Source organism: Verruconis gallopava (genome assembly GCF_000836295.1).
Source record: "Verruconis gallopava strain CBS 43764 unplaced genomic scaffold supercont1.28, whole genome shotgun sequence".
NCBI lineage: Eukaryota > Fungi > Ascomycota > Dothideomycetes > Venturiales > Sympoventuriaceae > Verruconis > Verruconis gallopava.
The window spans coordinates 255,057-268,250 of record NW_015622164.1 but is presented as its reverse complement, the minus strand read 5'-3'; the positions used below and the strand labels follow the sequence as shown (position 1 = coordinate 268,250).

At 49.3% G+C, this 13,194-nt stretch overlaps 6 protein-coding genes across 6 annotated transcripts; 4 read left to right on the top strand and 2 right to left on the bottom strand.

Moving 5' to 3' along the window:
• The first annotated feature begins 209 nt into the window (after positions 1-209).
• On the top strand, positions 210-1,809 carry PV09_07330 (uncharacterized protein). Its single transcript, XM_016361083.1, has 2 exons — positions 210-742; positions 805-1,809. Exons 1-2 carry the CDS (start codon positions 238-240, stop codon positions 1,377-1,379), a joined length of 1,080 nt encoding a protein of 359 aa, XP_016211159.1. The 5' UTR covers positions 210-237; the 3' UTR covers positions 1,380-1,809.
• Positions 1,810-2,536: 727 nt separating this feature from the next.
• PV09_07329 (uncharacterized protein) lies at positions 2,537-4,258 on the top strand (the record flags this gene model as incomplete). Its single annotated transcript, XM_016361082.1, has 4 exons — positions 2,537-2,783; positions 2,837-3,375; positions 3,427-4,028; positions 4,087-4,258. The coding sequence occupies 4 exons, from the start codon at positions 2,537-2,539 to the stop codon at positions 4,256-4,258; spliced, it is 1,560 nt and encodes a 519-aa protein (XP_016211158.1).
• Positions 4,259-5,237: 979 nt separating this feature from the next.
• Positions 5,238-8,430, top strand: PV09_07328 (uncharacterized protein). Its single transcript, XM_016361081.1, has 4 exons — positions 5,238-5,633; positions 5,699-5,796; positions 5,858-6,071; positions 6,124-8,430. The coding sequence occupies exons 1-4, from the start codon at positions 5,460-5,462 to the stop codon at positions 8,341-8,343; spliced, it is 2,706 nt and encodes a 901-aa protein (XP_016211157.1). The 5' UTR covers positions 5,238-5,459; the 3' UTR covers positions 8,344-8,430.
• A 3-nt stretch (positions 8,431-8,433) lies between these two features.
• Positions 8,434-9,496, bottom strand: PV09_07327 (uncharacterized protein). The gene has a single exon (XM_016361080.1). The coding sequence runs from the start codon at positions 9,410-9,412 to the stop codon at positions 8,516-8,518; it is 897 nt and encodes a 298-aa protein (XP_016211156.1). The 5' UTR covers positions 9,413-9,496; the 3' UTR covers positions 8,434-8,515.
• A 200-nt stretch (positions 9,497-9,696) lies between these two features.
• On the top strand, positions 9,697-11,091 carry PV09_07326 (uncharacterized protein). The gene is made up of 2 exons (XM_016361079.1): positions 9,697-10,013; positions 10,107-11,091. The coding sequence occupies exons 1-2, from the start codon at positions 9,752-9,754 to the stop codon at positions 10,928-10,930; spliced, it is 1,086 nt and encodes a 361-aa protein (XP_016211155.1). The 5' UTR covers positions 9,697-9,751; the 3' UTR covers positions 10,931-11,091.
• On the bottom strand, positions 11,034-12,804 carry PV09_07325 (uncharacterized protein). Its single transcript, XM_016361078.1, has one exon. The coding sequence runs from the start codon at positions 12,650-12,652 to the stop codon at positions 11,237-11,239; it is 1,416 nt and encodes a 471-aa protein (XP_016211154.1). The 5' UTR covers positions 12,653-12,804; the 3' UTR covers positions 11,034-11,236.
• Positions 12,805-13,194: the final 390 nt, after the last annotated feature.

The window sequence follows — 13,194 nt, the reverse complement described above, 5'->3', positions numbered from 1 at the left end:
ACAGATGCGCCTTTTCTTCCTCTAAGAGGTTGCGATCTGCATGTGATACTGCAGACATTGACCTTGGCTTAGCTGAACCAAGTTTGAGACTGTAAGCTCTGAGCAGTATCAACATCATCATGCATTCTCAAACATTTTTGGAGAGGCTTTCAAGTGTATATAAGATTTACCATTCCCCGTGAGGAGCTGAAAGCCATCTTGAAAATTTTCTTATACCTGAACGCTCGAATTTACAAAATGGTTAACTCATACCTTCAATATCTCAAGTTGCTCCTGGTCTTACAAGCCGCCTTCAATTCTGCTGCTTTAATTGAGAACGTGCCAAATGTCGAGCAGCTGGGTGAATTGGATGGTACTGAAACAAGAGGAGACAACTATATTGAATGGCCGAAAAAACCTGGGCAGAGATTTGCAAAGAAGCTAGAATGTGTCCCAGGGTACCGGCTCGCCTACAACGGCAAGTACGTTGCTTGCTGCCTCCCTGGTCAAAAGCTTGTTGGCAGCTTTGACACAGCTTGGGAATGTTGTGGCGAAGGCCATGAACTTGCGGGTTCGGCTGCTGTGGGCTATTCATGCTGTCCAACCGGGCAGATTTTTGACGGCGCGATTTGCAAACCTCCTGCACCTGTTTGTCAGAATGGCAAAGAGCTCGTAGATGGAAAGTGTGTCTGTCCTAGTGGACAGACAGAAGACGCTACTGGCTCGTGTCAAAAACTGAAATGCGAGTCCGGATTGACAACTGGTGAGAGACCCAGTCTTCAACTCGACGCCCTTTGTTTCATGCATGTACCTAACAGTATCTAGGCAAGTGCTACACCTTCACTGATAATCGAGGACTTCTGTATGGCTACTCCAATTTTGGTTGGTACTCCGCTGCGAAGGACTCAAGTAGCCACATCTTCGGCAAATTTCAACTCTGCAGTGATAAGGACTGCACACCTGGAAGACCTGTTAACCCCGACACTAACATCGCCATCAAAGACATTCATGGCCAAGCCAATTCTGGCGCAAACGCCAACCAATGGCTCGACAATAAGGCAAATGGTGGACATATTGGCAAGACACCCGACTGGACTAAAGCGGGTCAATTCACCCTTACCAAGTGGCCATGTGGAAAATATTGTTTGGGCGGCTTTGACAATGGTCTTGGACCGACCTGTCCTAGCGAAGAACCGGCATTCACATTCAATACAGCTGACAAGCAAGCTTGTCAGGTGGTTACTGTCACTGAGGTCCCTTGCGACGTCCATGCCGTGGAGAACAATTGTATTTGGAAAAACGGGGATCAATGCTGCGGGCGTATTGACTGTACTGGTGTTGGGTGCGATCACTGTTTTGACAGCCCACCGCTACCGGGCAGCCAGAGGGTCCTTGCATAAACCAGAAGCAGGGTACAACATGTTAATTGGAGGGCGAGGTCAACAGACTTGCAGAGGCGTGCTTCTTGCACATCGCGGGGACGGCGAACTCGATACGGTGGCGCTGGAGAAGAGATTCAGCAAAATGAGAGTTGGAGACGGTGGTAAGAGGAATTGGGAACAATTTCGTAATACTTGATCGTTCCTTAACAACTTTCTTTTCGAGTAAATTGGACAAACCAAGCTTGTCGCAGCATAGGTATGCTGCCTTCTACGATCTTTAGAAGCTAGTACAATCTAAGCTTGCGTGTGGATGGTCCAGACACTATATTCGTTTGTCAGAATTTAATCCTTTCGTTGTGCCGCATTGTAATGGTTGAGGATGTTAACTAGACGCAAGTATAGTCAAGTTCTCTGGTTGCACTAGATAAGGTGCAGCTGAATAAATCACTACGAAGGCATCAATTATCTTATGTTTGGAAATGAAATAGGGTTGGCGTTCCCAAAAATCCTTTTGTATAGTCTATAGAATCTGATCATCTCACACGTGTATATTGGAACTACGTAAAACTTAGAAGGCTCAAATCATACCTAGCCTCAGACATCTTATTTCCCCTACATTTACTAGATGCGGCTATGTCTCAATTGAGTCAAAGAAGGCATTTAAATGAGAGGAATGAAGTTCTCTAACCCTCCCGAATGAAGAGTCCCGAAAATGTTCTTTTAGGTCATATTTATGTCCAGTAGTTCTAATCCAAGTTCTTGGGAAGCAGAACCTTAGCAAGTCCGTCCAGAATGTACACTCTTCATGGGTAGTATGTTCATCAGTCAAATCCTGTAGGAATGTGGTGTAGCGAGATAACCTGGTACAGCTGCATTTTCATTGTCTTTTCAGATATGCTGATTGACGGTGCGGCGAAGCATGCAACCTGACTTCACCCAACATCCAATGAATTTCAGCAGCAAATACACTGGTAGCCTGGTGTTTTGAACATGGATATTGGCTTGGAAAATCATCGTTAAACCCCTCATAGCATGTTGGTTGTGGGGGCTTATAGATATGCCACTGTTCGCAGCATAGGTCGCCATTACTTGAACAAAACCTCCTTTGACAGTTGCATTCTTGAACATCGGTGATTCTTGACTCGATTTTTCCAGATCTCCCGTCCTAGACAAAAATGAATGCTACGTGGGAAGCCTTGGGACTGAGCGAGGTCGTGTCTGTACAAAATTTGGCTTTTGGTCTTCTAATTTGTCTAGCCTTGTTCCTCGTAGATCTGGCTGTTTATCGCCTGCATCGTTCGCCTATTGCAGAATTCCCGGGGCCTAAACTCGCGGCGTTATCGAGATGGTACGAGTTCTACTATGACGTCGTGCTCCGAGGTCAATTTAGCAATCATATAGCCGAGCTTCACAGAATCTATGGTAGGTAATTTATAAACCAGGTTTACACCGACTTTCTAACTTTCATAGTTTAGGACCTATCATTCGAATCACACCGGAAGAGCTCCACATCAACGACCCTCAGTTTTTCGATACTCTATTTAACAAAAACCAGAGATCCGTAAAGAGTCCCTGGTTCAACGGTAGATTCAATAACCATCACTCTGTTTTCAGTACCTGCGATGCTGATCGCCACAAAATTCGACGGGATATGCTAAATCCATTCTTCTCGAAGCGTGTAGTAGGACAACAGGAGGCTATCGTCCAAGAAAAGATTCTATATGCCTGTAACAGGATATCAAAATCCATTGAGAAGGACAAATCCGTCGATTTTTCTCACATGTGGGATGCGTTCTCCTCAGATGTCATCATGGAATATAGTTTTGGCTTCAGTTACAACAATCTGAAGTCAAAAGACTTTGAAGGCACTTTTCACGACACCTTTTTAGCCCTTAGCGAGTTTGGAGCCCTTGTATGTCAGTTTCCGATACTAGGAACAGCTATGGAGGCATTGCCTGAGAGGATTGTCCGATTTATTAATCCAAAAATAGACAGAGTCTTGACTCTATGTCGAGTAAGCTTGACCAAAGAACTGCATGAGAATGTTAATCAAGAGAACACATAGGATCTGTCTAAGGAGATCGACCACGCCAAAGTAAGACTGAGCCAAGGGAAAGTGCCTGATCGAGAGACAGTGTTTTACGGGATGCTTAGACAAGATGTTCCACCAGAGGAACTAAGTTCCAAACGGATGAGAGACGAGGCGCAAACTATAGTTGGCGCGGGTCTGACAACGACAGCCTGGTCGTTAACTACAGCCTGCTACTATATCATTGAAAACCCAGGCATTCAGGAAAAGCTACATCAGGAGTTAATCGAAGCGATCCCAGACATCTTTGCGGCCGATGCCTTCGATTATTCAAAGCTGGAAAAGCTCTCATATCTGCGTGGATGTGTCAAGGAGGGAATTCGCTTGGGAATCGGAGTCTCGGGAAGGATGCATCGCGTGACGAGCGCTCCGTTACCGTATCGCGGGGTAGTTATTCCGTCTGGCACGATTGTTTCCATGAATCATCAAGATATCTTGATGAATCCTGCAATTTTCCCATGTCCCACCGAGATGGTACCGGATCGATGGCTTGGGCATCCAAGAGCCTTTGACGGAAACTCGCTGGAACGGTACTTTGTTCCATTTGGAAAGGGAGACAGACAGTGCTTGGGCATAAAGTAAGCACTCTGATACAATAGAAATTGCCATTTAAGAGCAAGCTTATAATTTGCCTAGTCTTGCACAAATGGAGATATTCATAGGCCTGGCACACGTGTTCAGAAAATTCCGGCTGGAATTGGACAGCACCGAGCGCTCGGATGTTGTCATGGCTCATGACTTCTTTTTGCCTTCACCGAAACTTGACGCTAAAGGGGTTCGAATCAAGGTTATGGAAACATGTAAATGAGCAAGCAGCTCATCTTGACTTTCAACACTTCGACTCGGCGAATACGTCAATTCTTGCAATTGCATCAAATAAAAAGAAAAGAAAATTTACTTGCTTAACGTTTTTTTAGGATCTCAAATCTGGTTATCAGAGCTAGGAGTCGTCGTTATTTGTGGCTACGATTTCAACATCTCTCTTCCATTTTTTGGGCAAGCTGGATTTCCTTGGGCTCATCTGGGGGTGTCTCGGGCTCTCCGTGAATTACAAGCTTAAGGCAATTGATGAGGCGAGAATGTAGTATAAAAGTTTAGCCTACAAAACCTACCGTGGATAAAATGGTGATAGATGGAGATTTCGCTGGCGCGTTTCGAGATCCATGAGAATCATGCAATAATCTGAAAGGTTTGCTGCTCATCTAGTATGCCTCCGATCCTTCTCGTGGAAGCAACAGATTTGACGAACGGAATAGGACATTGAATTCATTCTGAGGAGCCGTGACGCCTTCATGCAAGCTGGTCCAAACCCTGGATAAGCAAAGTTTGTGCTGATCTACGCAGAACTGCACAATGCTACGTCAAGGTATTTAAAAACGCTAGAAAAACTTAATGGATGGTATTGCATGCTTTCCAAGAGACGTGTCCAAAAACATGAGATATGACCTTATCCTGTGAGTCCAGTTTCACAATGTATCTGTCTCGGTGGGTTTGATGCGGAAGGCTTTAATGGACATGAAAAACCAGAGAGATGAAATCCGAGCACAAGGTGACGAGTGAGTGCTGTGTCGTAAATACCGCCGCTATAAGCTTGGAGTTAAATGTGAACGCCATGCTTCAAATGCTTAACGATGTGGCCGTCTTAGCATTCGTTCGGCGTGAAGTTCAGAGCACAGCTCCGTTGCAGCCTTCATGCCTGAACGTATTAGGCACAAAAGGCATCTAGCTCCATCACCTTAACGCTAGACCCAATTTGGCCTCTGGCTTTTCTCATCGCGAAGTGTTAAGCCTTTCTCATTGAGGTGCCGCAGTTTTGAGTAGCACATCGCCATATCCTACCGCTTTGCTCCCTCACCCACCTTCCACTCCGAAATCCGCAAGTCTTGCACGTGTCTTTAGACTGCTTAATATCGAGTCCGCAAGCAACTGCTAGGCTGCACTCTGCTCAACGCCAGATCTCCACGCGTCCTCGCCGATCCCTCCCTGTTGTCCATTGGTGTACCCTCATCATGCCGGCGCGCAAGCGGGCATACGATGAGGTCGAGTCGGAGGACTCTATCCCCGAGGTATCGGCAGAGTTGTCAACCTTGAAGCGAATACGTGGTATGTGGGAGTTTGCTGCCTTGATGCAGTACCTGTTCTTCTTCGGCAAAGCCGTCAAGGTTGAAGATATGGACGTCGAGGTACGTTGTCCTTGCTTTGGTTAACAGCGTAAGATACGTAGGCAATGATACTGATGGCAGTGTAGGATTTTGAGGACGAATGTCTCAAGCCAGGACCCAGTGAAAAGCTGAACCAAATCGCGCTTGCATTGCTAAAAAATGTCTCGTCACATAAGGGTTTAACGTATGTTTGAAGCGTCGTTAAGAACGTTGCTCACCTCGTGTTTGCTAAGGAATTATGTTAGACTAGATCTACTCGACGAGTACGCGCGGCGACAATACGTAGCCAAGGCACCGAAGCGGAACCCCTTTGGCGAAGACGACGAGCCCAGGAAATTTGCAGACTTCGATATCTTTACCAAAATCCGCGTATTACAACAGTTGGCTACGTGGACGTTGAATAATCCAAATCCAATCCGCGAAAAGCTCGGTGAGCGGGAGAGCGAAGAAGTGTCTTGGGTATGTAACGCTACCTTGTTGATTGAACAAAAAAAACCTAATAGGAGTGTAGCGTATCGAACCTTTCGGATGGGACAAAGAAGACCGCGTTTATTTTGTGCTGGATGATAATCGCCTATATCGACGGACAGATGCGCCTCCTCCGCCAGAAATCGTTTCAAAACCACCCACAAAATCCAAGGCCAAGGCGAAGAAGCCTTATGGACGTAACACGCGTTCTGCTAAGCGACCCCGCATAGGTCGTCGCATTATTGAAACAAGCCCCGAAGAAACTGAAGATGAACCTGAAGCAGCAAATGGAGTCGAAAAAGAAGAATCGAAGCAAGACGACTTCTTCATGCAACGCTGGGAATTAATTGCCGTAACCATCGACGAATACAACGAGTTTCTTGACACAATTCGCAAAAGCCGTGACCCCAATGAGAAAAGCCTTGTCAAGCGGATACAAGACCATGTTATGCCAATTCTAGTAGAGGCGGAGCAAGAGCGCAAGCGCAAGGAGATGCGTCGCATGAAAGAGCTAGAGATGATGCAGAAGTTAGCAGCGTCCAAGAGGTCGAGTCGCCTTGCCGATAAGCAAGACAGGCTGAGGCAAGAGCGTGAGGCCGCAGAAGCAGAGGAACGACGCCGACGCGAATTGGAAATGGCACATAGAGAACAAAAGCGCCTGCAGCAGATGGAGGCGGCGCGTGAGTCCCGACGCGAAACACGCGAGCAACGTATGCGCGAACGTGAGATCAAGCGCATTCTCGAACAGGAACGATTGGAGAAGGAACAAGAGCTTCTACAGAGGATAAAGACCGAGGGTGCTGTCATTGATGCGCAACGTGGGCGCATTTCAGAGCGCCAGTTAAAAGCCGATATGCAAAAGCGTAAGAAAGAGCTCGAAAACCTACAACAGGATGATTCTTGGTATTTTGACTGCGTATGCGGGATTCACGGCCAGAATCTGGATGATGGCTCGCACAGCATTGCCTGTGAGAGGTGCAGTACATGGCAACATAGCAAGTGTAACAATATCTCTGAAGCCCAAGCTGAGAGGGAGGACTTCCATTTTGTATGTCAGGATTGCAAGAAGAAGGAGGAGAATCCTGTCAAGATCAAGTTAAAGATGGCCTCGGAGTCACCGGCTAAGCCTTCGAAACCAAAAGCCACTTCGGAGTCGAACTCGATTCCGGCGAAAAACAAAGCCAACGGTGCGGCGCCGCTTGTATATCCTGGACCACCGCCTGTAGCACCGTCTATCAACGGGACACGACCTCAAAACAACAGCAATGGCCCGACTACTTTTCAATGGCATGCTTACACGCCTCCTCAACCAATGAACTACACGCCGCCACGTTCTACAAACCAACAAAGCCACGGTCCAAACACGCAGAAATCTCCCGGCCGAACTCCTACTGGGCCAGCAAGCTTCAGCCATCAGACAGTAGCCTCTTTTTCACAGTCGTATTCGCCTCCTCGACAAACTAGCACATATACCCCTCCGAGAGCTGTGAACCAAGTATCAAGTACTTCGCCCCGGCCAAGTTCCCAGCAGTTACCGTCAATACATCAAATCTCATCACCATCGACCGCGTCGTTCGAGCACCAATCTTTATCTCCTCAACGGGCAACCCAGGCCTTGAACTCAAAGATACTGCCTCCACTCCAACACAGTGATCAGATGGGTTCGCCATCAAAGCGGGCAGTATCTACAGGATTTGGTCCAATCATACCACCGCCACAACTAAAGTCTCCTGTGACAAACGGTACCCATCACGTGCCGACACCTTCAGCACCCTATGCGATCCAGAATACTACTCCGGCCACGCAGCCTGCGTTGTATACGGCTTCCTCACCTTCAGATCATGGACAGACGCCTTTCAACGCTGCACCTGGCTATTCACCCACAAAACAACCTTCACCGAAATTGGCGTCGAGTCCGACACAGTTTTCGTCTGTCGCTTCTCCCGCGATTGTCTCACCACAGACAGCGCCAGCTGCGCATTTCTCGCCTCCAAAATCTCTAGCTAATTCGAACGTCAGTCCAACTAAGCACGCCTCATCACCGGTGCACGCGCCTCCTGCTTCCTTGGGCCAGGTGCCAAACATGATTGCGTCAAGTAGTAGCGCTACGTCGGCGCAAATACCGACACCTGTGCTTCAACCATCAAATCAAGAGCCAGGGCTTGAGCAGCGCGTTCTACCTCCTGCACAGCCAGTGCCACAGAAGGCCTCACCGCCAACACAGTTGCCACCGATACAGGCTCCTAGTGGACGTGGAACTTAGATAATAAACCCTGATTAGACGGATTAATGTACCAGGTATTGTACGATTATATGTTTAGAATTGTCAGATGACCAGACATCGTCTGCGTGAGCTCTCCTCGCGGAGCTGTAGAATAATTGAAATATTCTTTCATTGTTGATTGGATCCATTGCAATTGGCGTCTCGGCTTCCATTACAGTTTCTTGCTTGGTCTAGGTAACACTCTCCACTCCCCAAGCGCTGTCACAAAGACCACTCCGTCTTCTCCTTTGACTGTCACGTCAATCCATATCTTCCGCCCTTCAATTTTCGCAATCTTTGACACCACGGCCACAACATTGGGCAAAGTGATCGGCTTCCGGAGGCGGATGTTTATCCCCGCGGTCAGTGTTATAGACCCCTCGAAATCTAGGATGCCGTCCGGTAGAGCAGCCCCTGTGGCCTTAAGCTGCTGGTATAGGCGATTTCCAGTATAGATCAGATTTCCCATTCCTTCGTCGACAAGCACGCCGGCAAGACCGCCGTGCATGTTGCCGGAGAAGCCTGTCATTCCCTCTCCGAGAGCAAACAGCAAGGTCGACTCCGTGATCAGGAACCTCGAGTTCGGAGCGACCAAGGACGAAGTCGTAGGCTTCACGACGTCGGACTCCCGGTAGAAACCTACGCAGTGCGGCACAGCGTCGGGACCATTGGCGACAGAACGCATGAATTTGTCCTGAGAGGGCAAATGCCCGCTTGACGGAGGGGTTGCATTGTCATGGTGCGATGGAGGGAACAAGACGGTTCCAGGTTGGGATAACAACGCAGCGCACCAAGGGATGGATTTGAAATAATCCACAGACTGCTGTTGGTCCATGTTTCTGCGTATTCTCTTTTGGCGCAGAGCGGTCTGAGTATGTTTGCTGGCTCCCAGAATCCTCGAGATTCTATCTGCCGGCCTACAGATCGTGACCTTGCCGGACCGATCAGGTTCCGTCTCTTGCGTCGCGCGATCTACGATTTGAGAGGAAGGCAATGTTTTTTCTTCTCGTCCTCGAGATCCGTGACAAGTTTTGGCTCGTGTGCAGACCTCGGCTAAGAAATCCTGCATATGAACAAGGGCTGCAGCTGCGCAGATGAGATGCTGATGCTGTGCGCAACCATCGTCACGGTTGATAAGTAGCGAAAAACTGCTATTCGTGTGAATACCTGCGGTTTGAGCTATGGGCGCAGATCTATAGCGTGTATCTCAGCCTCATAGACAGCCTTGTGCTCCGCATGGCCAGAAGCGACCGAGGCAAGACGGTGGTGACGAAAACCCAAAGATCCGAGCCAGGTCCGATGTAAATCCTCGCTTCCTTTCTCAGCCTCTTCTCCGTAAGTGCGGTTCTCCCAACATCTCTATCCTGCCCACCATTGTCGGCAATATTCCTTTTATGGTATTAGGCCTATGTTTTTACCAAGCAAGTCCTTAACCATGTCCACAACGGGACGCTGGTCAGCGAGAAGGCCTCTGCTGGTATCGGTGGGTCTTTCAGCCGCTAGTCCTGCATACTCAACGTCTTTGCGACTATCGTCGCCATGGAGATTTACGGCGCCAGCAAGACGCTTAAGTAGCCGTTCGCCCGCGGCAGTCGATAAGAGCATAAAATCAGGATCCTGGAGAGAATTTCCATCCTGTTCCTGCAGACCTCGGAGATTGAACAATCTTGGTATGCAATGACCATCTCAGCGTGCCGCTCGTGTCTCGTGCACGCCGGATGCGGATAACAGAGCGTAATTGATAACTGACGGCCAATGTGTAGACCCGCAGAAAAGACATAGTTCCAACGTCGCCCCTGAGATCCACGCTGCTCCGGCAGGCTCGTCCAGTCTTCCACCTCCGCGCCGACATATACTTGTGCGACTACTCGCTACCTTCGGCCTATTCTGCGTCTTCGCCCCGATAGGCTTCTATCTCTCAGCAGGCCCGTTGGTGCAGACACTCAGAGAGATGGAGAGCATACCGACGGACTCGGAGACGCTCGAACTCGTGAATCCACTCCCGGAGGACCCGGCCTTCCAAGTCAACGAGACGATAATGAACCATCCATTGACGAAGGAACTGCTTAGCAACGAGAAGTTCTCCGCTTCAAGACCACACTTGAAGATACCGCCTTCTCTGAGAAGCCAAAATTTCACGGCAGGCACGCTGCTGGGGCCCGATTTGATGCCGGTGCCTCCGCTCGTTTTTTCGACCCAGGACGGAACGGAGCTGGTGCAAATTATGTACGTGGGTTCTGCCCTGTGTGGTCATCCGGGCCTCGTCCATGGAGGCATGCTGGCAACGCTCTTGGACGAAGGACTCGCCCGCTGCTGTTTCCCCGGCCTGCCGAATAAGGTCGCGGTCACGGCAAGTCTGAAAGTGGACTACAGGACCCCGTGCCAGGCGGGACAGTACCTCGTCCTCAAAGCGGAGACGACTAAATTCGAAGGCAGGAAGGCCTGGGTCAAGGGACGGATCGAGACCCTCCCGGTGGACGGCAGTCCAGGAGTTCTGGTCACCGAAGCGGAAGCGCTGTTCATAGAACCAAGGAATGCCGCGATTTTGGCGAGGCAGAGGAAAATTATTGGGGGGGATGAACCATGATCGTGTCTCAGAACGACTTTCAATTGCTCCAGTCAGCCAAATACATGTACATATGGCGTCCATTATACAAGGGGTGTATAGACTCGTCAGCTGTATCATGTAGAATCGGGCACAAGACAATAGTATTTTAATCAATTTTAAATGATTTTGCATACGAACAACTTCAGATCCTATTCTGGTGTGGTCTTGTGGAAAAAAGCTCACTTCTTTACGGTATTCTTTTCATCCACCCAAGGCTACCATATATATACCTTGCTCTGAGCAAGTTAAAAGGTCAGCCAAACTCGGCGACTGATCGTCATCTTTTCAACGGCGCTGTCTCATCATAAGCTTTGAGTTCATCGCAACAATGCATCGCACAATATCCCAGTCACCGCTGTCCCCGACCCAGTCGCAAATGACAACACCAGTTCCCCAATCGCCATTCTCTGCCATGATGTGCTTGATAGCCAGATGATTCACGATCGCGGGGTTCAGCTTGGCGGCGATCTTTTCTGGCCAGCAGCCTACCTTCCAGAAGTTGCTAGCGCTCAGGAAGTTCAGATACATTGGCGGAGGAGGCGCTTGCTCGTCATCCGGGCATACGCAGCAGCCAGCGCGCTCGAGATGTTCAGTCGCATACTTGATCTTCAAATCAATGTTTTCAGTGTCAAGTACCTCGTAGAAATCCTGTACGATGACTGCACCGTGGTGGTCATTTACGGCCTTGTCGGCCCAGTTCTCCGCCTCAATGCCGTAGCCGCGGCCGTCATGCTCATTCTTCACGCTGTCGTCGAGAGCGTACCTACGCAGGAGCACAATTTTTCCACGCGCTTCACCTAGCTTGGGCCAGTGTGGTTCAGTCCACCAGCGATCAGAATTGCCGTAGTGGTCTCTGATGATTTTGCTCAGATGCTGATCGGTGGCGTGGCCGGGTCCTTCGCGTTTCAAGCTGAAGACGACTGTCTCTGAGCGGTGCTCGTCTAGGAAGTTGATCACGTCTCGCTCGAGGTCGCGGAAATACTTGTTTCCCGTAAGAGATATTGGGAAGACGCTATGCACGAGGATCAACTTGTCATTCACCTCCGTCTCACTCTCGGGTTGCACACGAATGTCAAAGAAGCGGACGCCATTTTCCAGTTGCTCGCGCGGGGAGACTGCCTGACAACGCACGGAGGGTGGTGCCGGGTGGCAAGTGGGGCTGTTGTGTGTGCCAGGAATTGAAAGAGCTGAGATGGGCGTGCGGTCAGCCATCTCTCTCATCCATTCATTGAGATTAGCTGAGGAGATGATGCTCAGGAACGTCTCGCTGGGCACGAAGACAGCAGTGAAATGATGACGGGGATCTTGTACTAGGGGAGTAAGCTCCCTCGTGTACCTCACGGGAAGCGGGACATCGATTCTGTAGCGCTGACCTTCGGCTTCGAAGGTCAGTCGCAGGACTTCGTCGTTGCTTCGCTCCGTGGCGTGCTTGTCGGTGTGATTTGTTGTGAACGGGTCGATGCGAATATCGACTTCTTCGTGCGCAAAGCTCTGGGCGTTGTCGGGAAGAGTCTGGTTGCGGGGACCGGTAGGCAACTTCACACCGACGAGATCTGTGAAATTATTCGTGAAAGATGTGATATTTCCCGCCAGCTTCGAGGCCTGATGGACTATATCGCCTTTAGGAGCATTGTACCTTTCAATGAGCTTGAGGCTAATAGGGACAGACGTCAAATTGCGAACCGTAAGAGGAGGGGCCATTGCTTGTGTTTTGCGAGGTTTGCGATGCGGAAAAGGAAAACACCCTGATATTAATACGAGATATCGTTCGAGACTCAGCTCTTGGCTAGCATGCCAGGAGCTGAACTTGCAGGCCCCGGGCTGTTGTTCCAAAGCAATTGGCAATCGTACAGGTGGGCTGTGAAGTCTGGAGCAGCGGTTCTGGACCCTGCATGCACGTCCTGTCCTTAACGATGGCGCAGCTTCAAAAAGAGATCAATGCTCAGTGGGTATACGATCAACTGTGAAAGCAGAATAAAACGTTGGAGAGACATATTGATGGTATGCTGCGAGTCCAGAATTACACTGACGATGACGCTGCCTTGAATAAATCTGAAGGTTATGTTACGCTTGCACTTTGTCACGTACAGAGTAGTTCAGTCCGTTCGCAGGGAGCTCGCATCCGATGACACCGCCCTGATAATCCAGCTTGAACGCTTGGATATGGTCTGCAAAGCCCCGAGTTCGCGAATGGGGCATGGCGTCTTTGCAGCCCGTGTCAAAGTGAAGTAATAATCTAGTTA